The sequence below is a fragment of the Panthera uncia genome, chromosome A2 (genome assembly GCF_023721935.1).
Source record: "Panthera uncia isolate 11264 chromosome A2, Puncia_PCG_1.0, whole genome shotgun sequence".
In the NCBI taxonomy this organism is placed as follows: Eukaryota; Metazoa; Chordata; class Mammalia; order Carnivora; family Felidae; genus Panthera; species Panthera uncia.
In genome coordinates this window covers 94,364,728-94,392,481 of record NC_064816.1, presented here as the reverse complement: position 1 = coordinate 94,392,481, position 27,754 = coordinate 94,364,728, and the positions used below count along the sequence as shown (strand labels likewise).

Genomic DNA, 27,754 nt, shown 5'->3' with positions numbered 1-27,754 from the left:
GCACTGAGCCGGCTTGTCACCACGGGGCCCCGGAGATCATGGGGAAGCTGGTGGTGCTGACCCTGCTTGGGGCCGTCCTGGCCCTAATAGGGGAGAGATTAGTGGCGTTTAGGTGAGTTGGCATCTTGATGGGGGTGTCCTTGGTTCTTCCTCTCCTCTTCCAAGTTTCAAGGGCTGTCCCCTGCTGTCTTGTGCTGCCTTCCTAGCAAGTAGGAATGAGCATATTTGGAACTTCACTCCTCAGTTTCACCCAGCGAACTATCCCTTGAGAAGCACTGATGTGGAGAGTGAGCTGTTTGCCTTTCCTAAAATGATAGCACAGAAACACCCCCCATTTATTTTCTGAAAGTCATGTCCCCCACCCCCCACCCCCTCTTCCAGGTTGCCCTTAGCGTTCTGCTCCTGAGAAAAACGAACTCAGTTGGAAGTGCTGGACCTGGAGGGGACTGGGCTACCAGCTGGATGTTTATGGCCCAGGCATTGCCCAAGACCAGCTAAACATTGATGAGTACTGGGATACAGAACTCATCCTAGATGAAAAACTAGCCAGACAGCAGGGAAATGAGCTGCAACCCGCAGGTGGTAACTGGCATTTTGCAAGTATTAGGACCTTTTGAAGTGGAAGATGTAGTAGTGATAGCCAGAAATATCTCAAGAAAAGTCAATATACTGGGCTAGAAAGAAATATTAGGTATGATAAGCATTTCTGAGTGTGTCTTAGGCCTCTGCTTGTCTTCACTTGTCTTTGGGTTGTTTTTATTTATTTCTTTAAGCAGAGGCTGATCTCAGAGATTCACATCAGAATCTGTTGAGAAGCCTGATGCCTTTTGTTAATACTTTCTAGTTCAGCTTGAGAGTGTTTATTGTTACATTTGTTCCCAGTGCACCCGAGTGAGAGAATCATAAAAAATAACAATTATAAGGTAGATCTAAGGTGCATTTTAAAACAAGTGACAGTAAGATAAGCTTAAGTGTGGAATCTCCTTGAGTACAATCTAATAAAAATTTCAAATTATCCCTGGTATTTAGAAGAATGGTTTACTGTGAAAACAGGAACACTACAGTGAAAAATAATTGGGCCAATTGTTTACATTATGGTTAGTTTGATGACTTTATATACTTGCAAAATAGGTCGGCATATTTCTTTTTTAAATAATGAAGTGAAAGCAAAAGCTACAGGGTTTTGCTATTAGGAGACACTTGAGTTTTGGGAAAGCATTTTTGTGGGGAGTCAAAAGACAAGACTATAGGAGATTAAGGGGAGCCAAAGTGCAGATTTATAATAGGCAATACTTTAGCCAATTAAATAATACTATTCTGTACATTTAAAGTAATAATACTGTTCAGTTACCCATATAGTATCATTTATGGGGCAGCACAGTGTGTAGTCCATGTGTAATGGCATTTTAGTCTTTCAACAATAAGTGGGTGAGGTTAGCTGATGTAGGCACATTACCCACATAATGTCCACATTATGTAAATAAATGTAAATAAAAGGAGGTGCCTACTTACTTGTTGCATCATCCATAAATGATGAGAAACAAAGTTAATGAACAAGAAGGGGATCAGAGACCATGTTTCAACGTTGATTTTGGATGGTGTACATTGACCTCCAGTGTTTTTATCTTCTATAGACAAAGAACAAATGCATCTCGAGCAGTGGAGCCAGTAGACCTCCCAAACTGCCACCTTATTGAGGGACTTGGTATGTATGTGACAGTACAATTTCTTGGTCACTAGCCACCTGACTGAGGCTGCCAACTAATTTAATTCCCTGCTACTCTTTAGATTCTCCTCCCGGGGCCTCTGCCCCATCCACTTTACCCGAGCCACCTCATATCAGGTCTCCAAGGGCCCTCCTAAATGTCAAAATCTGTGGCTTTTTCTCAGTCCTGCTTTCCTTTCTGACATCTCTCCACCATTTCAAGGCTGTCCTGTCCCTTATTAAATGTTCCTCCTGTCCCTTCTGGGACATTTCACTCCCCTCTCTCTTTTTCTGGTACCTACCTTACTTCTTTTCTTTCTTCTTCTCTCTCCTTGGTGATATTCCTGGTTTCAAAATTTATCTGCAAGTACCATGGAATATTACTCAGTCATCAAAAAGAATGAACTCTTGCCATTGCAGCGATGTGGATGGAGCTAGAGTGTATTATGCTAAGGAAATAAGTCAGAGAAACACAAATAGCATATGATTTCACTCATGTTTGGAATTTAAGAAGCAAAAGCGATGAACATATGTGAGGGGGGAAAGAGAGAGGGAAATAAACCTTGAGAGACGCTTAACTATAGAGAAGCAAGTGAGGTTTGATGGAGGGAGGTGGGTGGGGCATAGGCTAGAGGGTGATGGGTATTCAAGAGGGCACTTGTGATGAGCACTGGGTGTTGTACGTAACTGATGAGTCACTGAAATCTACTTCTGAAACCAACATTGCACTGTATGTTAACAAACTAGAATTTAAATAAAAACTTGAAGGAAAAAAAATCATCTGCAAGCACCAAGAGAAATATGACCTAGCCCTCACCCTCCGGAACCTCACAGCCTACTCAGGCATCTTTAAAACACTTAATGAAAACCCCATAGGGGGCTCCCTGACTTCTCAGACTGCAGGCCTTCTTTTCCAGTCTGAAACTACTTTCTATTTTTGTCATTTCCTCCCTCCTACCCTCGGCCACAACTAGCCCTTCTTTAGACTTCTGTGTATGGTAACCCCCTCCTCAAAGGGACTCAGTTCCATATATAGCAGCCTTTGTTTTCTCCTTGTCCCTCATTGTTCCATGTGAGACGTCTTGGGCTCCACCTCCTCTGTGGCCCCACACGGGGCTGATCTTACCTACTCAACTGCTGGTTACTACTCATTACTGTTCTTTACTACGACGTTCTGCTCATTAGTACTTGTCTGCTTATTTGGGCTCCAAGTTTCCCATTCTCCCTGACACTGCTACTAGAAAAACAATGCCAGGTAGATTCTGTTCACTGTTCAGGGAATACACTTTTTCACTTTCTCACGGTTGCTCATGAAATCTTCTCCACTGATTTCTTCATCTTTGCTTGCTGAGACCCGCTGCAAATTCCTCTCCTACCTCTGAACTCCCCAGTACTCTGAAACTCTCATTCACTTATGACACCTACCACAGGCTTATTTTATGGCTAGCAGTGTTCTCTCTTTCTCTCACTAGCACACTGTAAACTCCCTAGGGTCAAGGACTGTGACTTATTTATCAGTATGTGACAGGATGACAGCATAGTTTATTTTGATATGAGTCTGTATTTTATTTTTCTTGATACATATATTTCTTTATATATGATATATTTTGACTCTCTTCCTCTCTCTCTCTCTCTCATATATATATATCATATAACATATATCATATATATATGAGAGAGAGAGAGAGGGAGAGAGAGGGGGAGATTGCCATTGAATTTGGTGTCTTTCGATCTTCCTCTCTGTCCCTTTTCCCCTCCAGCAGCTTCCCATATCTCCAACATATGTCTCTACTCCATTGTAGGTTCCTTTTGTTTTCATAGTTGCCTGTCAGAATCCTTCTTTCATATATATATATATATATATATATGGAGAGAGAGAGAGAGAGAGGGAGGGAAAGGAGGGGGAGGGAGAGGTAGGGGTTTGTGTTGCCCCCTAGAAAACAGAAGGAACTGAAAACAAATTCCTTCCTGACTTTTGTTCTCAAAAATCTGAGTTCCTTCAGAAGGTTCTGATGGACAAAGGATAAGAATATGTGGATTTTTTTAAATAACAGGGATCCTTTCCCCACTGCCTGATGGCATTTTGGGAGTGGTGCCAGAAGCCCAAAGGAATAGGGACACAGTATCCTCAAGGGAGGCTGGATTCTTTGCACTGGGTGTCCCAGCCTGAGCAAAGATCATGTGCCCTTCCAGGACCTGGCAGTGGCAGAACTACGTAAATGACATGAAATGCACAGGCTTGGCAGTGAGTAATTTGGCGATGACTAGTGTAGATTAAAGGCCAGATGGACTTCCCCAAACATTCCGCTTTTTAAAAACTGGCCACCTACACTATTTGCACAACCCTGGCAGAAGACCCAGTAATGACTGAGACTGAATTTCCCTTCAGTTTAGTGGAATGTGGACTCAGCGTCAGATTTAATTGGATTTTTTAAAAAATAGGAAATGTAACATTCACTCATTTGTTTACTGTTTTGTGGAGTAATATTCATATTTATTTCACATCTATCTCTCAAAAGATATGAGCCTGCCAAATAATGTAGAAGGGTAATTAAAGTAGATGATTTCTGAAGTCTAGTCTGACTTTCAGATATATAATTCGAACAGATTTGAGAAGCTAAAACTAGGGTTAATATTGTAAGACATAGATCAATGTTCTGATTATCCAAATATTTTGAAAAGAATGGCTTAAATGGTTGGAAACTGGCTGGGAGCAGAAGAAAACAAAAGGGACTTCTTATGTCTATTGGCATATTTCCATTTTATACTTTGGAGAACTACACAAGTTTGTCAATAGGACAGTGTTGATACATATCTAAAAATAATACTGCTGCCTTATTAAAGGCCTGGTGTCTAGAAACATTCTGCTGAGTCTTTTACAAACACTTACCTCATCCTCACAACCGACCTGTAAGGTGGGTGCTCCTTCTGTCCTTGCAGATTAGGAAATTGACACACAGAAGCATGAAGTTACTTGCCCAGTGGTCTGGAACCAGCGGGTGACGGGCCTAGATTATGAGCCAGGGTGGTTTTCTTCTATGCCTTGTAGTCTTTGTTGTATGCCACTGCCTCTCTTATCTACTGACAACACATTTGGTTACAGAAGTGTCAGAAAGTAGGATGGCAGCAGAAAACAAAATCTGAGATGCAGAAAGGTGAAATATTAATAAATAAAGCTGACCAAAACAATGCAGGCTGGATATTTAATAAAAAATAGCTAGTGAGACGACCCTCACAGGACCCAACTATTTGACGAGTGAAAAGCTTTATGAAGCAATGGAAAACCACTAAAGGATTTTAGACAGGGCTTGGTGGGCAGTAACAGAGCTGGAGGAAAATTCTGACTTACATTTTCTTCAAGATCTAGGCTTTTGTGGTTAATTTTACTGGTGGAAGAAACATTCCTTTTTTTCCCCCCTTCCCAGTATTCTTTCTATGAAGAAAAGCTGAAAAGAGAAATATTTCTAACTTGTAGAAATCATATCCCATAGCTCCTTTTGTATTAGGTTTATCTTTTTTCCAAGTCTTCGAAGGTCAAGGATTGTTTTAACCAGGAAGTGATTTGGCTACCCTTGGCATCTAATCAAAGCTGCATTTGAAATTCAAATAGCTTTACTGGGGCTCCACCTTTGGCAGGATTATCAAGTAGATAGTCATTGAATTTGGTGTCTTTCTATCTTCCTCTCAGCCCCTTTTCCTCTCCAGCAGCTTCCCATATCTCCAACATATGTCTCTACTCCATTGTAGGTTCCTTTTGTTTTTATAGTTGCCTGTCAGATCTTCTTTCCTAGATGTGAAACAGTAATAATATTATTTGGTCACAGTGTTTTGTGTGTGACACTTTCTCAGGGTGCCTGTAGAAAATGATCAAAGGCCAAAGAAACAAAGTCATGCCAAGTAGAGGATGGACAGGTTAAAAAGCAGTAGAAACCTCTTCATAAGACTGATTTTAGACTTATCAGTGGAGTTAATGGTAGCTGTGCATAGGCTAACGAGTATGTAGGGAAGACTCTAGGGAAGACTCGGGGGAGGGTGTCCTGGGGCCTCTTACTCCCCCAGGTGTCACTGTTGCTGAGATACACTATGTTGTCAGGCAGGTGGAGTGTAGGTGGGGGAAGTAGACAAGGAGGGGTGGGAATACTGTGCAATCAGCTGGTAATTCTTCTTCACATCTGAGTGGAGAGCACCAGCATCCCTGTGCTCCAGATTAAGTAAATAAATACAAATACAACACCTCCAGAAAATACCCACTCCTATTGTAGCTGAATTATTGAGGGAGATTAGTGCTGTCATAGGAGATATGTGAAATGGCATTTGGAAGATAAAAGAACCAAACCAAAGAACACACAATTCAGGATGTCTTGTACTTAGAGATTAACACTCACCTGTCAACAGTTTAACCCAAAGACAAGACAAAGTTCAAGAAACTAACATGGTTTATCTTATTTTGTCAGTCAACCAGTTTTCATTGAGAGTTTTTATAGTGAAAAGGCAGGTATTATGTTGGGTACAAAGCTAGAGTAGTGAATGAAAACTGGTCCTTATTCCCAGGAAGCTTATTGTCTAGTAGGAAATCAACAAGTCAGCAGAAGGCTGCAGCCCAGAAGTGAAAAAAATATCATGGTGTAGGTAGTCACCGGTGACCATATTAGCACATAAAATGGGTGCTGGAACTGAGAGAGGTTGGAAAGGCTGAAGAGGTGGCCCCCATGCTCTTCTTTAGAGCCCGTGATACTCAGCCCAGGGGAAGTGAAGTGGTGTGAGAAAGATGTGGGTTGCCAAGAAGGGGCAGCAGCATGTGCTCAGGCATGCAGGTGAATGAGTCTGACACATTTCAGGAACTACTAACAGAAGAACCGCAGCACAGCTGGTATAGCCAGTGGGAGTGGGAGTGGGAGCCATAAGAACTGCGACTGGAGCCAACATGTGGAGAATTTGGAATCCAGGCCAAGAGGTTTAAGATTTATGTTGCCAACCCTAGGAGACCTTTGCAGGGTTTTAAGCAGGACAGTAACAAGATCAACTTTGCAATTTAAGGTGATGACTGTCAGCAGTGCAGAGAATGGTAGTAGGGAAGCAAACCGACCTGTTAGAAGGCTATTAGGGAAATTCAGGGGGGATTTCTAGAGCTCAAATGATGGTGATCAGTTGGATTTGGGGAGTAAGGAAAAGAAAGCATCAAAGATAGCTCCAAGTTTCCTAATTTGTGTACTTGGGGGATGGAAGTGCCATCCACCGAAATCAAAATATAGAAAATGTAGCCTATTCAAAGGGGAAATGTCCAGATCAGTGTGGGACACATTAAATATGAGATGTGAAAAAGCCAGGTAGGAAAGTCCAATATACAGGTGAATGTAGAGGTCTGGAAATTGTTGGAAAGGTTTGGGCTTGATACAGAGATTAGAGAGTCAAGGACGCCTGGGTAGAAGCTGAAGCCATGGAACTGGAGTCGACTGCACAGGTAGAACGACTACTCTGCCATGAGAAACAGCCAAGGGCAGGTACAGCCTGGAGAATATCCACATTCATAGCAGAGTTGAGAAGGAGAATAAGGCAAAAGGAAACCGAAAAGGGGTTTTCAGAGAAAAAAAAAAAGTTGGTTCAAAAATTAACCAACCTGTATGCAATATGATTTTTTAAATTGCTTTATTCAATTTGCTGGATTCTCCCAGTGTCTGTATTATTCCATGTGGAAACAGCACTAAATCTTCCAGGCCATCAAGATACCATTGATACATAAATCTTGATTAACGGGACTGTTTGGAAAATGGAAAGCTCTGATTAATTTAATTTTCAGGTTACTAGTTGGGGATTAGTTTCAGTAAATGAATATATAATTAAATCTTCCTCTGTTCTCTAGTTTTCAGTGCCCATTGCTCATTATTCTGCTGATTCAAATTTGCATTTTATTTGGCTTTGTCCCACTTTTCTTTTCCCCCCTCCCCTTTTGCTCAATTGCCTTTTGACACACTAGCAACCCATTATCCCATGTAACCATTTCTCCACATGTTCCAATTACTGTAGCTGTGTAACAAACCACCTTAAAACTGAGTGACTGACTTAAATGACAATTATTTTGCTCATGAATTTGCAATTTTAGCAGGGCTCAGTGGATACAGTTCTTTGCTCTTCTACTTGCGTCAGCTAGAGTGACTCAGAGGCTGGGAAATGAAGTTATCTGACACTTCTCTAGTATCTTCTCTACCTTGTGTCGTGTCTGTGTGGTCTCTCTTCCTCCAAACTTCTTACATTTAAGTTCAGGGTCCCCAAGGTGCGTGTTGACAGAGACAGAGACAGAGATGAGACAGAGAGAGGAGGAAAGAGAAGGGAAGGGATAGGAAGAGAAGAGAGAAGAGAGGAGAAAGAGAACGAGAACCAGGAGCATTTGTGGTTATGACTTTACCTTGTATGTCATGTGGCATCACTTCCCTCTCATTTATTTGTCAAGGGGAGAGAATTCAAACCTTACCTCCTGATGGAAAAATACGAACATCACATTTTAAGAAGGGCATGTGGCTATGATGCATATTGGTCCCACCATATTTATAAAATACCGTTTGCCACAATAGATAACCATTGCCTTTACTCTCAGTCCTGCTTGCTTGGGAGCACCTCCTATGTGGGTCTATCTCTCTATTAGGAGCCATGTGAGCCCTCTTTTCATTCTATTCATGGTCATAACTCACTTGTTATATGCTTTTTTCCATAGAAAAATGCTTGGGACCAGCTCTCAATGAGAAAGAGAGTTGACTACATTTTTTCAAATTTTTCTATATTTGTTAGTCTTTCCTAAGACCTATTGCTTTATTCCAGATAACAATTACTCAATAATTTCCCAATGTGATTGGATGATGATATATTTTTAGGCCTCAACAAGTTGGAAGAGAGAAATATTTGGCTGAGAGGCCTTTAAGAGACCTTCGCAATGAGGACTTTGCAATGTTATCACTCTGTTTGTGAGATCAGTCTTCTATGGGGAACAAAACTGAATCTCTCAGGGCATATCCTAGAAGTTGTTATTCAAAGAACAAATCTAGGATATGAATTTGTTTTATAGTTATTTGCTTTTTCCTCCTGAAAATTGAGTTCTAAAAAAAGAATTTAGTATTTAGGGAATCTGACTCAGGTTTTACTGTAGAGTAGCATGCCTATGGGATTCCTGGAAGTTAATGTAGTTTCCCAAGTAAATAGTTGAAAAAGTTAAACATAGTTTCCAACAGAAGTTTAAAGTTTTGCCTGTGAGATTTTGTTTCTAAGCCTTCATTCATGCATCTTTGTGATCCTCCACTTCTTTTGCAGAAAATGGCTCTGAAGATATTGATATACTTCCTAATGGGCTGGCTTTTATCTCCAGTGTAAGTATTTTCCATGCCCCTCACGTGCTCATGTCAATAGCTATACAGACAGTACATTAATGTTGCCGACTAGAGCTGCCAGATGGACCCCTACACACTCATCCCAACTGTGGCTAAATCGGTCAACTAAAAAAGCCAAAACAGGATTCCAGTAGGCTAATCAGTATACCACAGGAGGGCCCTGGCTTGCCTGCCCCATGTGGGCAGTTCCTTATGGGCAGTTACATATTCAATAGGGGCTCAATAAATGTATATTGATTTCCATTCCAGTCCTAGATTGGTCTCCAGATTTGTCCATCCTCGCTGTATTTTGCTGGACCTCAGCTTCTGGTAGTCATCTTCTCACTAACTAGTGATCCTCTTGCTACACGTACCTGTGTTTGGAGCTCAGTAAATGTTTGCGAAGTATGTGTTAACATGTGTCAATTCAAAAGCCTGAGCGTTTTGCATCTTGAGGTCCCTGTCGTTCCTTCCAACTCTTTCAAAGATAAGTAGAGAAGATCCTGTATTTTATTTCCAGTACTACCTTCACAGGTTTGGGATGATCAGGAAGCTATGTGAAGAACGATAAATAAATTAAATGCAACAAACTAAAAGGTATATGCTATGAAGATGTTGAAAATTGCCATGTATTTACTGAACAGTTGCAATTTGGAATGAGACCTAAGATTTTGAAAAAATAAACGGACGATATTTTCGATGTGAATGCTGATTGCTGGAATTACATGTCCTAATATTCCATTTTGACCAGTACAATACTACCATATAATATGAATTTTAAAATCTGTATCTTTTTGGCTAAAAATGGACACACATAGTAAGACTTAAAGGCCTTAATTTCTAACTTCTTAAGTATGCCTTATAAAGTCAGGGTCTCATTTGGATTCTAAATTGCTGTTCGTGGTGATATTGTTGGGGTGGGTGGGTGGGTGGGAGTGATTTTATTTCTTTAGTTTTTCTCCAAAGCCAAAGATAAAACAAAGCTTGTCTAGAAAAGCTTTCTCTTTGTTGACTTAAATTTTCTATTGTCAATTTAGATTGTTAATGTTATGCCAAATAGACTTTAAAGAATGATTATTCTACAACTGGAAGATTTCTTCTTTGCTTTTAGGAAATAATATTTGTAGTTCCAACTGTGTACCTTCTATTTTCACTGTAACTAAAAGTACTGAACTATTTCAGTGGAGAATCTAGAGATTTTCATCACAAATAATTCCTTGAGAAATGTTAACATGGAGCTTTAAGTAACAGAGCTCTTTTTTTGTAAACTAATGAATGACTCATAGGCTAAGGATGATATTTTTTACTCATTTTCAATCTTTCTGAACTTCAAGTCCCTATTCTTGGTTTTTCCTGTTGCCCATTCTTGCCATCATAGAGCATATTTGGAAGCTGCTGATTTAGAGAGAAATTCTGTGCAATAGATATTTTTAGTCTACAGAGAGGTGCCAAGCAAGCTCTTTGCTTTCTTACCTTGGGACTTGGCATTGGAATGCTTCTCTTTACCTGCTTTCCTCACACATTATGAGCCAGCTCCTAGCTCTCTGTCAGGCCTCACTATGGTGGCACTTTAATTCTGCAGGAAAGTCTTCCCTAACACTCTTTCTGGGCAACGTGCCTCTTCTATGCTCCCTCACATTCTTTGTGCTTAGTCTCTTACATACCACACTATATCTGATGTGGTCATTGGTGCTGCCGCTCCAGATTTCAAGCTCCTCGTGGCCAGGACTTTGTGCATCTGTTGCCATGCTCAGCACCTAATATGCTACCTGACATGCATGGGGTACTTGAATATTTACTGAATGCTTGTGCTGGAGAATGAAGGCAGTATAGAATTTCAATGCCAACTCAACTCACATACACATGTTGCCTGTTGGAAAAAATAAAATGTCTGCCCCTCCAGGTGATTTTCACTATTTTCAGTGGTGAATGACATTGCAAGAATGGCTTGCATTCACTTGCTACAAATTCCTACCCAACTGCCTCAAACAGAAAACAGGGTGCATACGAAGCCACTTATTGGAGGTGTTTCAATCATCATGACACTTAATCTAGATCAAGTTTTGTTTTGTTTTTTTACAATGGCCCACCCTTATTTACTTATTAAATCATTTCCATTTCTAGAACATTCAGTCTTTGAACTGGCAGTGCCCTTGTGTGTCCCTAAGCTACCCAGATGCTTGATGTTCTTCCTTGAGCTTCCTCCCTGAGCAATGTTGCCTGCTGTCAAACCTTTCTTTATGGTGTGTCAGAAAGAGTGTGTGCAATTAATGATGTGAGTGACTCAGTGAATTCACTTCTCTGGGCTTAATTTTCCTCAGGTGAAAAGGGAAGAAGTAGATGTCTTTGACTTTTTTTTTTGGTCCATTGTTACCACCACCTAAGCCTCTGGGCTTGGTGGCAGTTTGACTATGGGGAAAGGGTAGGCTTGAAGATGGAATTTCATGACCTTATATTGGGGAAAACAGTGATGCTCTTCACTGAGAATAATAGATATGGATGAGAAGAAGGATTTGAGTGGAGAATGTTGACTTTGGTTCTGACAATTTGATTTTGAACTACTCTTAGGAAGCAGTTGGAAATGCAAGCTAGAGCTCCAGAGAGAGGTTCTAGGTAAACGTGCAGATGTGAAAATAATTGGTAGAGAAGAAAGATCTGAAACCTTATGAATAAGATGTATAAGGAGAAAGTATAGAGCAAGAAGGAAAGAAGGATGGATGAGGATAGAAGGGGGAAAGGGCAGAAAGAGAAGCAGAACTTCAGTCTGGAAATCCTACTCTTGACTTTTTGACAAGGAATAAAGGGGTACATCATAGTGTCAAATGCCATAGAGATACAAATAAGGAAAAGTGGAGGAGTTATCAAAGAAGATATTTTGGAGGGCACTGGTATGACCTTTATAGAGGCATTTCTACCAACTGGTGAGAGTTGGAGCAACTCAAGGCAGGCAACAAGATCAAGTGATGTTTCTAAGAGATTTGACCATGAGGGGAAAGCAAGATAAATATGTGTTTGAAGGAAGAGTAAATCTAGAAGATTTGTTTCAAGAAAGGAGATATGAACAATTTTTCAGGCAAATGAAGGAGACACTGGTGACAAACAGGTGGCAAAATTAATAAACTTAAGAACAGATAGAGGGATACCCATTCCTTAAGAATAGTGGGATAAAGGAAGAAAAATTGATAAAATTGAAGAATTACGGAGACAGAAAGGAGGGAGTCAGAGAAAATTCATGTTGAATGGCATGTTTTGTTTTGTGTTTTTGTTTTTTTTTTTTTTCAGAGAAACAAAAGGTAATGAAATAAATTCAGAATAGAATAGAATTCAGACTAGCCCTATATAAAAGCTGGACCAGGGCAAGGGGGAGGGTGGGAGGAATTTGATAAAGAAGCAGTAAGCAAAGGGTGTGGCTTCCTTAGAAGACTGGGTGTTGATTGATGATGACAGATTCAGGGTCTGGAAGGAGAAGTTTGTGGCGAGGGCCATGAGGAGCCCTCCTCCAGCTGAGGTGACCTAAGACAAATGAAAGGGAATAGTACCCCCTCTGATGCGCTTCAGCAGTGCCATTGTTGTCTGCGGGAAAGCCAGGCTTCTGGTAAGATTTAGATGTAGAAGTACTGTTCTAAAAAAAAAAAACTCGAAGATGTATGTGGGTTGTTTGCAGCTGAAGATTGACTCCCCCGGGGTGGGGGTAGGAATGAAGGGCAGCGGAAGGGTCAAGAATAGTATTATTAAAAGTACACATGTGTATGTATATACATATTTATAAGGAAGGGAGGAGCCAGGGAGACAGAGTAAGAAGGAAATAATTTAAATCGACTATAAATGGAAATGAGGGTACAAGGAAAGATATGATGTTGATATTAATATATATCAGAGTGATGGGGAAGTGATACAAGGAGGAAGTGAGCTGAGTTTTATAATTGTGGCACAAACCAACCCCAAGTTTTGACACAATGACCCGGGGTGCAGCAAAGGCCCATTATGTTCAGGATACCCAGTATTGGTTGATAACCACACATAATTGGTTCTTCCAGTAGAAAGAACCACTGTTCAAGTTACTGGAATAAAGTTTTTGCAATATTTGAAGAAAAGGATTTATATCCAAATTTTCAGATATATCTATAGGAACAAAATAGGTCAGAAATAGTCAACTTAAGAGACTGGTTCCCCATTGTGTATATAAACCACAATTTCTTTATCCATACAGAGAAAGACAGATACCATATGTTTTCACTCTTATGTGGATTCTGAGAAACTTAACAGAAACCCATGGGGGAGGGAAAGAAAAAAAAAAAGAGGTTAGAGTGGGAGAGAGCCAAAGCATAAGAGACTCTTAAAAACTGAGAACAAACTGAGGGTTGATGGGGGTGGGAGGGAGGGGAGGGTGGGTGATGGGTATTGAGGAGGGCACCTTTTGGGATGAGCACTGGGTGTTGTATGGAAACCAATTTGACAATAAATTTCATATATTGAAAAAAAAAAGAGAAAAAAATGAAAAAAAAAAAAGAGACTGGTTCCCTTATATTAATTCTTGGCTGATTTCAATATTTGGCACTAGATAAAATAATGGATGGGGGCAATATAATGAAAGCATACACCCCTTCCCTCTGCTTTGAAGAAGGTTAGTTGCAGGTTATCAGGACTGGAGAGGATCTTAGCAATCATACACTTTAGCTTTCTTATTTAATAAATGAGGAACCAGAGGCATAGGCAGGCCAAGGACTAACACAAAGTAACCCAGGCTAGTGTCTTACGTTATACTTTTTGTTTTTTTAATGTTTATTTATTTTTGAGAAAGAGACACAGTGTGAGCAGGGGAGGGGCAGAGAGGAAGGGAGACACAGAATCCAAAACAGGCTCCAGGCTCTGAGCTATCAGTGCAGAGTCCAACGGGCTTGAACTCACAAGCCACAAGATCGTGACCTGAGCCAAAGCCAGACGCTCAACTGACTGAGCCACCCTGGCGCCCCATTGCATTATACTTTTTGGTTTAACCCTTTGTCTCTATATTAATAATTGAATATGGATTCTTCCCATTTCCTATTCCCATTCCCAATGGCCTAGATGACATTGGTAGTCTCTCAGATCAGATAATGGAAACAGCTGATTGGAGTGAAAAATCCCAGAAACCTAGAAGAAATTTACAGCTTTGAATATTTTTGTTAGGCTTTGAGATTTTCACTTCTACATGAAAATATTGTGAAATGTATATATATATGCTTACTTATTTTATATTTTTTTTACAGGGATTAAAATATCCAGGCATGCCAAACTTTGCACCAGATGAGCCAGGACAGATTTTCTTGATGGATCTGAATGAGCAAAACCCAAGGGTCCAGGCACTAAACATCAGTGATGGTTTTGACAAAGCATCATTTAATCCACACGGAATCAGTACTTTCATCGACAAAGGTAAAGCCTGAATGCTTAAAAATAAGGGGGAAATGAGGGAAATACAAGCTACTCAACCTCAATGACTCAACATAGAGGTGAAAGGAGGGAAAATTCTATTTTACCATGAAGATATATACTTGCAAGATAATAAATGTGTATCAAACATTTTTAACACTGCATTAAAGAAGGGTGACTAGAAGGTGGTCATTCCTTCTTCCTCTTATCTCCTTCTCTTTTCATTTGACCTTCAAAACCAGTTTAGAGATTGTTCTAAAAAATCTAATGTATAAACTAAAGGCTCTTTGAAAATAATTGTGTGACATTAGAAAACATAACATGAAAGAAAACAAGAGATACACCAGATAGAATCAAAATTAAAAGCTTTCTGCTTCAGCGGCACCCGAGTGGCTCAGTTTATTGAGCATCCGACGTTGGCTCAGGTCATGATCTCACACTTGTGGGTTCGAGCCCCACATTGGGCTCTCCACTGTTGTCTCAGAGCCTGGAGCCTGCTTTGGATTTTGTCTCCCTCTCTCTTTGCCCCTCCCCCGCTCACACTCTGTCTCTCTCTCTCAAAATAAATAAGCATAATAATAAAAAAAAATTTTTAAGAGCTTTCTGCTTCAAAAGACACCATGAAGGAAGCAAAGAAACAGCCCAAAGAATGAAAGAAAATATTTGCAAATCATATATCTGATAATAGACATGTATCCAGAATATAGAAATCATTCCTACAATTCGACAACAAAGACACCCCAATTAAAAAATGGACCAAGGATCTTAGTAGACATCTCCAAATAGATATTCAAATGATCAATAAACACATGAAAATTTATGTGTTTAGTGTCCTTAGTCAAGAAGGAAATGGAAATCAAAACCATAATTAGATACCACTTCATTCCCACTAGGATGGTTCTAATGATTATAAAAAAAGCAATCAATGACAAATGTTGGCAAAGATGTGGAGAAATTGGAACCTTCACCTCACACTTCGTTGGTAGTATTAGAAAATGGTACAGCTATTTCTGAAAGCAGTTTGGCAGTTCCCTAAAATGTTAAACATAGAGTTATCATAGGATCCCCAAACTCCACTGGTTGGTATATACCCAAGAGAATTGAAAATATAGGTCCACACAAAAACTTACACACAAATTTTCATAGCAGCATTATTCCTAATACCCAAAAGGTGAAAATAACCCAAATTCTCATCAAGTGATGATGAATGCATATACAATAGGACATTATTTGGCAATAAAAAGAAATGAAGTCCTGATGCATGCAATGCTTGCAAACATTATCCTAAGTGAAAGAATTCAGTCGCTAAAGACCACATATTGTATGATTCCATTTATAGCAAGCCTGCAAAATTGACAAATTCATAGAGACAAAAAGTAGATTAGTGGTTGGCAGGGGCTAGGGGCAGGGTGGGAATGGGCAATGACAGCTAATGGGTATGGACTTTCTTTTTGGGGTGATGAAAATGGTCTGGAGATAGATAGTGGTTAAAATTGCACAACTCCATGAATATACTGAAAACCACTAACTTGTACGTTTTAAAAGTGTGAGCTTAGAGATCCCTGGGTGACTCAGTTGGTTAAGTGTCCAACTTCAGCTCAGGTCATGATCTCATCGTCAGTGAGTCCGAGCTCCGTGTCGGGCTCTGTGCTGATAGCTCAGAGCCTGGAGCCTACTTCAGATTCTGTGTCTCCCTCTCTCTCTGCCCCAACCCCCTCTCAAAAAATAAAATAAAAACATTAAAAATTTTTTTAATTAAAAAAAGTGCAAGTTTAGTGATAAAGTGAATTATATCTCAAAAAAGCTGTTATAAAAAATGAAAGTTATTAATACATTGCATATGCTTTAAAATAACAGTTGCTCATGTTATTATTACTTGTTCATAGTTATAATTCCAGACTAATTTAATGTGTAAATGTTTGTGGGCGCATAGGGCAAGTAGAGAACAAAAACGGTGGTCTTATTTCTAATCCTGTGTCTTTTACTTGGGTGAAATTAGGGCTCCAGCCTCTATTGAAATTATTTAGGTGACCATTTTTTTTTGCTCGACCTCTATCTAGACACCATCATTGGAGAAAGTATAATGAGTGACCAGATTAACTTGGAGCTATTTTATTGCATAGGATAGTGTTGGATCTTTTGTTGTTGTTGTAGTTGTTGTTGTTTTGTTTATTTGTTTTAGGCGTGAGAAGTATGGGTTGGTTTTTTGGTTTGGTTTGGTTTTTGTTTTTTGAGATGGAACCAGTTTACAGATCCACCCTCAAGCATTTAATCAGACTTTCTGGAGCCGAATATATTATGATTGCAATGTTATTTGTTACCTCCTTTAATTGTACGTTTAGTTAATAAGGGCAAAACATTATACATAAATTGGAATGGAATGAGAAGACAAAAAAATCAAAACTATTCTGACCAAGCATCTCTTATATGGAAGGAGGGGTCCAATAGAGGCCTAAAGAAGGTGTAAAACCAGAGCAGTGCATACAATGTTCCTGCTGTGTCTGGCAAGAGTGTGTGGCTGAAGGGCCATGTGGGAGCTAAAATCCAACTGGGGGTCTGCTTGCAAAGCCTCAGGCCCCAGAAAGAGCTGGGTCAGACTAAAAGAATGATCCATCTGTGAGGGAGCACCTTTCCTTAATTTGGGTAAAGGTACCTGTGTGTTTCAGGGACCATGCGTATAAGCTCTGCGTCTCAGGGCTTGGGCTCACTCTACTGCATGGTTGGAAACCCCATCAAGAAAGGAATAGGGGAGATGAACACAGATCAAGGTCTGAAATGGGAGGATGGGACCAGGCTGTTTCAAACTCCAGTGCTCATCTTACCTAGAACTTCTGTCAAGTCAGAAAACGGTGTTTTGAGAAAACAGATTCCCACCCTCAGTCTTGTTCACAGCAGTTCATTTTTCACTATGAAAACAGGTGAACATTCTCAGGGTCGGTGATGTCTAGAATTGATGTGCCAGTTTTTTCTTGAATTCATTTTCACATTCCATATCCATTGGGCTCACTAAATATCGTTACTGCAAACTTAGGTAGTTGACTTGTGTCAGTTTATACTCTAGCTGGGACATGTTGCTTGTTTTAAGATATTTACTCAGCCCCGACATTTCTTGAGTGTGTGTTGCAATGTAGGCATTTCTCACAGAAAAGAGACTCACTTCTCTTGTTGAAGGGCCACCCTGGGAAACCACATCCGTTTATGTACCATTGTAGTTCTGTGTCTTCCTGTTGCAGAAGGTATGGAGGTACGGCTGAGGAGACCACTGAGAAAAGTTTTCCCTTGGCTCTGCCACTTGGTGGTGGTGAAATTGTGCATGAGTTATTCACCTCCTGAGCCTCAGTTTTCTCAGTAAAATGGAGATTCTGGCATTTGACCTGTCAGGTGTACTGTGGGGATCAAATGCAAGGTGTGTAAGAAAAGTGCTTGAACATGACCAAATTCTATACCAAGTCTAATTAATAGTTGCAACAGAAGTAAACTTCTTGGAGATTGTTCCTTTTTTCCACTTTAGACCATACCGTGTATCTTTATGTTGTGAATCACCCCCACATGAAGTCCACGGTGGAGAAATTTAAATTTGAGGAACAACAACGTTCTCTTGTACACCTGAAAACTATAAAACATGAACTTCTCACAAGGTATGGAATTAAAGTATTTTGCACTTCTATTTATTTTTGCACCTCTACTGTGTGATTTGTTTTCTTTGGTTCAGCAGGCTTAAACTTTTGTTTTGTAGCATTTTTTCCTAAGGCTTTCAAGAGGTTCCTATGGTGACACTGCCCGGCACCTCACTAGAAATTGCCGTATTCAGTGTTGGATATCTTTATATTTTCCAACTTTGTGAAAGCATTTTAATCCTATAAAGGTGCTCAATTAGATTCGCAGCTCTAATTCCATCCTCCATACCACAACAATGCAATACCTACTATTGGGCTTTCTTTAAACACCTACACCTTTTTCTAGTTGTCCCCGTAGGTTGTATTGTGAGAGCCACACCCACTGGGTGTTATAACCAGCTTCCAGATGGGCCGTTCCTTTGTTCAATAAAAGCTTTAGAGCAGAATTTGAAAAAAGCCTGTGGGCACATATAAAAATACACATTTATTAAGCATTGACTATGTGCTGGGCACTGTACCAAATACTTCATTTTATTCTTACAACAGCCTTTAGTAATAGGTATGAGTAAACTGGGACTTATGAGGTTTCAAGTTAAGTAACTTGCTCAAGTTGCATAATTTGTAAGTTGCAGAACCAGGTGTAAACCTAGATCCATCTAAATTCAAAGCCAGACTCTCAGTCACAGTGGTGAAAATCCTTTTTACCATGTTGAGAAAAAAATAAGTTAAGTTTTTTAGTGGGTAGTTTGCCTATTCCAAGGCTGTAACAAACAATGAAGAATTTGTCTTTTATAAAATGGACTCAACACTGAAAGACTAGTTCCAAGACAGGTTAATCTTGTCTTGAGATAGAAGGATAGGGAAAGAAAAGGAAGGTCACCTTCTGTGCTTTGCTCTCTTTCTTAAAATTACATACCAATGTCTCCCTGTAGAATTTGGGGGTGACAAAAGCAGAGGGCAGAAGAAGTAAGAGAAGTTGGGGTCACTGCACTCTTGCCAGAAGACATTGTATGGGGTTATGAGGCCCAATGGGGACAAGGACTGCCACAGGCTGCCTGAGAAACAGTGGACAAATCTCTCAGCTATGCTTCAGTTTCCTCAGTGAAGTGGGAGTTCTCTCACTGGCCTGACTTACCTAACTGGTGATTTTGAGAATCAAATGCAATAACATATGACCTCACTGAACGAGTTCTTTTCAGTGAAGGTACAGCCTGAAGGAAAACCTAATACACAACTACTTTATTAGAAAGTTAGCGTTCCAGGGGCGCCTCGGTGGCTCAGTCAGTTAAGCGTCCAACTCTGGTCACGATCTCATGGTTTGTGGGTTGGAGCTCCACGTCGGTCTCTGTGCTGATGGGTCAGAGCCTGGAGCCTGCTTCAGATTCTGTGTCTCCCTCTTTCTCTGCTCCTCCCCTGTTCATGCTCTGTCTCTCCATCTCTCTCAAAGGTAAATATTAAAAAAGAATCAAAAAAGAAAGGAAGGGAGGAAGGAAGGGAAGAAGGAAGGAAGGAAGGAAGGAAGGAAATAAATTACTGTTCCAGGACACAGAAGTGAGATACCAGCCTTATGTAGGGAGATGCGAATGTTATGGGTTGAATTGTGAGGAACTTGACAAGATATGCTGAAATTTTAACCCCCTGACATTTCAGAACATGACTTTATTTGGAAGTAAGATTGTTGCAGATGAAATCAGTTAATATGAGGTTATATTAAAGTAGGGTGTGTCCTTAATCCAACATGACTGGTGTCCTTATAAGAAGACAGACAGGGAGAATGCATGTGGGGTGGAGAATGAGATTGAAGTGAAGCATCTACAAGCTACGGAGTGCCGGGGGGCCTACTAGAAGCTAGAAGAGGCAGGGATGGATCTTCCCATAGAATCCTCAGAAGGAGCATGGCCCTGTCAACACCTTGATTTCAGACATCTTGCTGCCAGAACTTCGAGACAGTTCTACTGTCTAACACCACCTACTCTGTGGCACTGTGTCACAGCAGCCCCAGGAAATGCACACAAGGGAGAGGCTATAGCAAGTGTGTTATCAAGCCAGCCACACTGCTAAGGCAACTCACTGCTAGAAATCATGGCATTGTCCTCCAGTAAACAACATAAGCCTCATTTCAGGACAAGCTGGCAAAGATAAGAAAGGGAGAAGAGTTTACTCAGCAGTTTCTTCTCCTGCTAGTAAAAAAGGAGTTCACTCTTGCACATCCCTGGTTGTGGCATGTGCAAGTCAAGTCTGGCGATATCCTGTGCTTTGACATCAACACAGAGAGGCCCGGAAGTAGGAGCCTGAGGCCCATAACAGACACCAGCTAAGGCAGTATAAGACTGCACTGTGGGAAATGCGTCAGGACCATGCAGAAATGGTGGAAATAGTGCCAGGTAGAACCGGACAGGTGAAGCTTTGAGGACCTAAAGAGGATTTTTGAGAGGTGCCCTGATACACAATATTTACCAAACATTTCAAGGGGTAGAAAGGGTACTATGGAAACAAATTGTCAGAAGGTCTAATTTAATCTCTGGTGCCACCCAATACTTTCTGGAGGAAAGAATGCTTAAGCTGAGGACCAAAAGATGAATAGCCTGATGACTTTGGTAAAGTCATTGTACATTAACACCTCATAGTATTTTTTTAAGGGTTGTTTTTTCTTTTGAGACAGAGAGAGAGAGAGAAAGAGAGAGAACATGAGTGGGGGAGGGGCAGAGAGAGAGAGGGAAAGAGAGAGAATCCCAAGCAGGCTCCATGCCGTCAGTGTAGAGCTCAATGCGGGATCAGTCTAACAAAACATGAGATCATGACCTGAGCCAAAATTAAGAGTCGCATGCTCAATGGACTGAGCCACCCAGGAGGCCCTTAAAGTATTTCCTGAGTCATCTAAAACAGTTTTATAAATTTAATATAAAAATATTTACACTTTTTTTTTTTACATTTTTTTCAACTCACTGTCTCTTTTTTACTTTTCCAAGATGTAAATGGCTTTATTGCTCTTTACTCTTGTAAGAGTGTGACTTATTGCATTTTTAGAAGTTTTAATGATAGGGAAGGACATAAACAAGAAAGAATAGTGCTCACAACCCCAATATAAAGAGCAGGATGGACTGGGTTATGTTACAATAAGAGAAAAGGAAAAACTTTAACATTTTTAGTGGCTCAAAACCACAAATTTTGTCTTGTTTTCTTATTCAGGCTACATATCCCATGTAAGTGATTTAAGGACTCAATTTTATATTGTCCTCATGCAGGGCCATACTTTCAATTATCAGAAAAGTTGCTGGTTACTGTCAAAGAGTAAGGGAAGCATGGCAGATCATGCACTGGCTCTTAAAGTCTTACGTCTGGAGGCCACACACATCATTTCATTTCACTGGCCAAAAGCAAGTCGCATGGCTGAGCCAGACATCCAGGGCATGGAGAAGCCTAATTCTAGAAGAAAGAGAACCAGAACTATTGGTGAACTGCACTATGACCAGCACAAATAACCATTATTAACATTTACAAGTCAACAATTTGGAATTGAGGTTTATTTGTATATTTATTTGTTTTTGCTGGCTTCTGTGGAAGGAAAGATTGAAAAAATAATAAACGACTACAAGAAAACCCATCAGGTACAATTAAAATCATTTACTTTGTGTGGAATTTTTTTAATGTTTATATATTTTTGAGAGAGAGCACGAGCGGGGAAGGGGCAGAGAGAGAGGGAGACAGAATCCAAAGCAGGCTCCACATGATCAGCGCAAAGCCCGGTGTGGGACTTGAACCCACAAACCATGAGATCATGACCTGGGCTGAAGTCAGAAGCTCAACTGACTGAGACACCCAGGTGCCCCTGGAATTTTTTAATCCAGACTACTTCATGTATACTTTTTCAAACTGATGAACATAATTGTCTTGGAGATTTAGCAATTTTGACCACAATCAAAATCTTTAAACACTCCATTGGTTTTGCCCTTTCTCTTTTTTTTTTTTCACTTTAGCGTGAATGACATTGTGGTTCTTGGGCCAGAACAGTTCTATGCCACCAGAGATCACTATTTTACCAACTTCTTCTTGGTACTATTAGAGATGATCATGGATCTTCGCTGGACTGATGTTCTTTTCTACAGTCCAAGAGAGGTCAAAGTGGTAGCCAAAGGATTTAGTTCTGCCAATGGGATCACAGTCTCACTAGACAAAAAGTAAGCTTTTATAATTTTTCAACACTTTGCTCTTGACATTTTAGTGGACTCCTTCCTTTAAGTGGTGGTTATTTCCTTAGGCTTAAGCAGTCAATATAAATGTGGATGGATCAGGTGTGGCCAGGGTTCACACTCTTATGTGTGATCATAAGCATACCATACACCCTCTTGCATGCCAGACTTCCCCCAGTGAATTGATATAAGGTTCTTATTCCAAATTTTCATGTGACTCTAGAAACACAGTTACTTAACACACTTAAAAAGAGAATAAATGCACAATATCTCTGCCCTTTATGAGAGTAATGGTGTTTAATCACCACACTAAGTTGAGTTATCCAAAAGTTCTTTTCAGAGCTCACTTGACTCAGATTGGTCATTTCGAGTGCATAAATTTCAGATTTACCGACATACTACAGCAGACTTTTTTATAGGAAAATACAATTTTATTTTATTTTAATTTATAAGAAAATACAAATTTATGAAATTTTCTGAGAAACTCTTAAAGTGTTTTAAAATGGAAGGGTTTTTTTTTTTAAAGAAAAGTTCTCATGAATATTAATATGTAAACTTGAGATAATAGAGACAATCCCTATAGAAAACAATTCTAAGTGTTCTCTCTCTTTTTAAAAAGATTGTGATTGAATTTCATGGTCATCTGATACTTCTTTTCAAGCACTAGTTTTTGGAAACATAGACTCTTTTGGCCTCTTACAGGTCTACTTACCTCCATCCAACTTAAGGAATAAATTGTGACTCATAAGTAACGAGACTGAGCCTGTAGGTCATCTAGAAACACCAAGTTCATTACTTTATAGTCATCATCTCATATTCAAAGCTTTTAAACTCTTGAAGAATATTAAAAGTAATACTCTGTTATCTTCTTGTACTATGGTTTGGGAAGACATTGCAGTGGCACTTGGGATTGTTGTGAATTTTTATGCCTCTTCCCCAAAGTAAAATTAATGTTATCTCTCATTATTACTTGCTTACATGTGAATGTTATTTACTTCAAAGGTATATCTATGTAGCTGATGTATTGGCTCAGAACGTTCATGTACTGAATAAGCATCGTAACTGGGATTTAACTCAAGTGAAGGTAAAAGTACCTTTGGCTTGCCCACACAACATGACCTCTTATATTAGCTCCCATGCCTGACCTAGGAATGTGCTCCTTGAAAGGAGGACACATGACTATTTTGGAAGAACCATCAGTGCGTTTGTGCTTGCCCTTCTAAAATTTAGTAGCAAGGGCCCTTAACAAGATCTGTTTCAGAAGGAGCTGGTGGGAGGGAGGAGAGGTAAATAAGAAAATTGAAACAATGTCTTTATACTTCCTCTTTGTTGGAAGGTAATACAGTTGGGCACTTTAGTGGATAACTTAACTGTGGATCCTGACACCGGAGATATTTTGGCAGGATGCCATCCTAATGCCATGAAGCTGCTGATCTATAACTCTGAGGATCCTCCAGGGTCAGAAGTAAGTTCCTATTCTTCTCTGAGCTCACAGGCAAAGCTTCAAGAACAATTTGTTGAGGTGACTTAGGGGAATTTAGTGGGTCACATGTGATGTTCCAGAACTGAACAAGTTCTACATATGGGAAAAGCAGAGATTTGGGCAGGATGGGGAGATATGGCCCATTAACCCTTTCAGGTCTCCTGGTGCCAATTTAACATCAGTGCTAGACAACATTTCCCATCCTTACAAGGGCTGTAGTTGCTATCAGGAAGAATAGGTAAGAACGAGCTTGATTATTCACATAGACCTAGATTGCATATCATATGTCCAATCAGGATATAGGCTCTGACATATATAATATGATTTCACTCATATGTGGAATTTAAGCAACAAAACAGATGAACATAGGAGAAGGGAAGGAAAAATAAGATAAAAACAGAGAGGGAGGCAAACTGTAAGAGACTCTAAAATACAGACAGCAAACTTGAGGGTTGCTGGAAGGGTGTTGGGTGGGGGGATGGGGTTGGGTGTTGGGATGAGTGATGGCCATTAAGGAAGGCACTTGTTGGGATGAGCACTGGGTGTTATATGTAAGTGATGAATCACCGGGTTCTACTCCCGAAACCATTATCACACTCTATGTTTACTAACTTGGATTTAAATAAATATTAAAAAAAAAAGGATATAGGAACTGAGTAGAGCCTGAAATTAGGAAAAGGGAGAGTCCTATATGGAACCATCTTCTTTCACACTACCTACTATGAAACTCAAATGGAAGGATTTAAATGACTGTGGCCTCAAAACAAAATTAGTTTTTGCCAGCAGGTTCTAACATATATGATAGTGTTGAAGAATGTCTCATTTTAAAGATGTTATTTCTGTTATTTAAAATCTTTTCTGGGGCGCCTGGGTGACTCAGTCGGTTGAGTGTCCGGCTTCAGCTCAGGTCATGATCTCACAGTCTGTGAGTTCGAGCCCCGCGTCAGGCTCTGTGCTGACAGCTCAGAGCCTGGAGCCTGCTGTGGATTCTGTGTCTCCCTCTCTCTCTGCCCCTCCCCTGTTCATGCTCTGTCTCTCTCTGTCTCAAAAATGAATAAAAAACATTAAAAAAAATCTTTTCTAAAACACTAGCATAGACCATTGAATTTTATATGGCATGAAAAACAATAGCAGCATTTTCTATAGAACTGCGTTTAAGAATAGCACATCTCTAGTAAATCCAATATAGGGATAAATTCTTGGCACACATACTCTGAGAGATTTATTCACAAAAATTTATTGAGCACTTATAATGGGTCAGACTTTGTTCTAATGTTTGGGATGTATCAGAAAACAAAATATGCAAAGATTTCTACTCTTTGGCGGGGGGATAGCCAATTAACAATGAGCATAAGAAATAAGTAAATTACACAGTAAGTTTGAAGGTGGTAAGTTCTATGGAGAAAAATGTATAACAGAGTAAAGGGAATCAGGATTTCTGTAAACAGGGGGGTGGGCAGTCCTATTATTAAATACAGAAATCAGGGTAGGCCTCATTGAGAAGGTAAGGTTTGGGGAAAAACATAATGTTTGAATCTAGGTTTGGGGAGTTGGGAAATAGAGACTCAAACCCTAGCCTGCTAATTGGCCCTGGTAATATATACTTAATTCCTCCAAAGTGATACATATTACTTTTCTACACACACCCAACAATGTCTGCTTTAAGACAATAAAAATATGATCCATAACATGATTTTAAATTGTTTGAGATCTCTCTCATGTCTCTATTTTCAAGTTTATCGTTTGTTTATTTAAAAAAATTTTTATGTTTATTTTTGAGAGACAGAGATAGAGCATGAGTGGGGGAGGGACCAAGAGAGAGGGAGACACAGAATCCTAATCAGGCTCCAGGCTCTGAGCTGTCAGCACAGAGCCTGACACAGGGCTCGAACTCACGAACCGTGAACTCACCAACCCTGATAAGACTTCTTTCTTCACAATGACACCCTTTACTTGTAGTTGAGACTAATGTTTTCTACATGAGTTCCAAGTTTGAGTATTTTCATGCAACAAACCTGAGTGAAGTTATAGGATCTGCCCTAAGATGAAAAAGCAAAACTCAACTAAACTCTATTCTAAGAAGTGTCAATATATATTCATGACTCATGAATTTCTAATTGGTTGCCTTTAATTCCTATCGTGTCCTGTTTGAGTGAACTTCTTCATCCAAGCTATTTAGAAAACTGGGCACTTACATGTTTACTGATTAGCAAACTAAAGTGTGTTAATCTTGAGGATCAATAACAGTAGTAGGCAGGGATATGTCAGATTGAATTCCAAAGTATGCATTTTTTCTGCTTCCCGGCCACTTTATAGATGTGAGGGGAGCCCCCGCTGTGACAACTACTATCCTACTGGTTATGAGGTTGGGTTGGCTTGCTACCTGGGTGTCCATCATTTTGTCCTGTGTTTCCCACCCCGTACAGTAGGCTTAGTCAAGGGCCAGACCCTTCCCATAGAGGAACACTATTCACTCAAGAATTAGATAAGAGTGGGGTGCCTGGGTGGTTCAGTCGGTTAAGTATGCGACTACTCTTGGCTTCGGCTCAAGTCATGATCACACACTTCGTGAGTTTGAGCCCTGTGTCGGGCTCTGCATGGACAGTGCAGAGTCTGCTTGGGATTCTCTCTCTCCCTCTCTCTGCCCCTCCCTGGCTTACTCTCTCTCTCTCTCTCTCTCTCTCTCTGTCTGTCTCTCAAAAAATAAATAAACATTTAGAAAAAAAATTTTTAAGGAATTACATAATAGCACTCACTGGATCTCAACTTGTTCCTTTAAAGAACTATCAAAATTAACTAAACCACCTTGTTTGGGATTTTGGCTAATGTCGGATAACCAACCAGTCCACTTGACTGTGTAGATATAATTAGAACATTAACACTTTCATCAGAATAAGAAAAAAATAATTGCACACAAATTTTAGTCTATTGATTTCTGGGAAATATATTAGTCCTGGAGTATTTGAGAAGGAACATGTCACTGGCAGCTGTTTTCTCATATAGCATACTGACAAATATTCTTTTCTTGACAGGTGCTTCGCATCCAGGATGTTTTGTCTGAGAAGCCCAAAATAAGCACCACGTATGCCAATAATGGCTCTGTGCTTCAGGGAAGCTCTGTGGCTTCTGTGTACCATGGGAACCTTCTCATAGGCACCGTATTTCACAAAGCTTTGTACTGTTTGTTCTAGACTCTAGACATCCCAAAAAGTCTTGTCAACCAACGAAAGACAAAACTGCAAGCTGCAAAATAAAATAAATGTGTTTATTTGGGGTCTTAGGGATTGCAATGTGGGAGACACAGATTTGACTGGAATTGAAAGCTTGCTCTAGAGAGACAAAGGAGGTTGGAGTTTTTAAAGAGGAAAGGGGGGCTTACTGAAGTTGTTTGAAGAAAAGGTGCTCAGTGTTGGTATGGCTACAGTGACACCAATCCATGTGTGATTGGTTGCTAGGGCTAGACAGTGCATTTAGGTCCATTTTATTTTTTTATTTGATTTCATTTTATTTTTTGAAAGAAAGCACGTGCACACACACACACGCACGCGCGCACACACACACACACACACACACACGTGTGAGTGGGGGAGGAGCAGACAGAGAGGGAGAGAGAGAATCTTAAGCAGGCTCCACACCCTGGAGCCATGGAGGAGCTCAGTCCCAGGACCCACAATGGTGAGATCCATGACCTGAGCCAAAATCAAGAATGGACGATTAACTGAGCCATTCATGCGCCCCGTTTGTGCCCATTTTATGCGCCCGTTTATGCCCACATGGTAGATGCCTTGGCTTTTAGTTTGTTTATCACAAATTCTGAGAATTTGATAGAGAAGATGTGCATAAGCCCCACCTCCTCAGTGTCCTCCCGGCTCCATTTTAAATAACTCTGTTAGTAATGGTTATTCCATTTTATTGTCTCCGTTGTCAGTCGACATGTTTGGTAAAAATAAAACACTAATTATGTGATAAGTGGAATTGAACATAAATGACAA

At 40.1% G+C, this 27,754-nt stretch overlaps 1 protein-coding gene across 1 annotated transcript; it reads left to right on the top strand.

The window, feature by feature from the left end:
* Positions 1-27,662, top strand: PON3 (paraoxonase 3). Its single transcript, XM_049641488.1, has 9 exons — positions 1-112; positions 1,635-1,705; positions 9,005-9,060; positions 14,310-14,475; positions 17,984-18,110; positions 22,067-22,267; positions 23,282-23,363; positions 23,616-23,744; positions 26,795-27,662. Exons 1-9 carry the CDS (start codon positions 39-41, stop codon positions 26,951-26,953), a joined length of 1,065 nt encoding a protein of 354 aa, XP_049497445.1. The 5' UTR covers positions 1-38; the 3' UTR covers positions 26,954-27,662.
* Positions 27,663-27,754: the final 92 nt, after the last annotated feature.

What these genes read in the sequence shown, in the direction of transcription:
- PON3 (XM_049641488.1), top strand. Translation starts at nt 39, where the DNA reads ATGGGGAAGCTGGTGGTGCTGACCCTGCTTGGGGCCGTCCTGGCCCTA. An exon ending in GAGAGATTAGTGGCGTTTAG is followed by an intron (nt 113 to 1,634) that starts GTGAGTTGGCAT and finishes TATCTTCTATAG; the next exon opens with ACAAAGAACAAATGCATCTC. An exon ending in AAACATGAACTTCTCACAAG is followed by an intron (nt 18,111 to 22,066) that starts GTATGGAATTAA and finishes TTTTCACTTTAG; the next exon opens with CGTGAATGACATTGTGGTTC.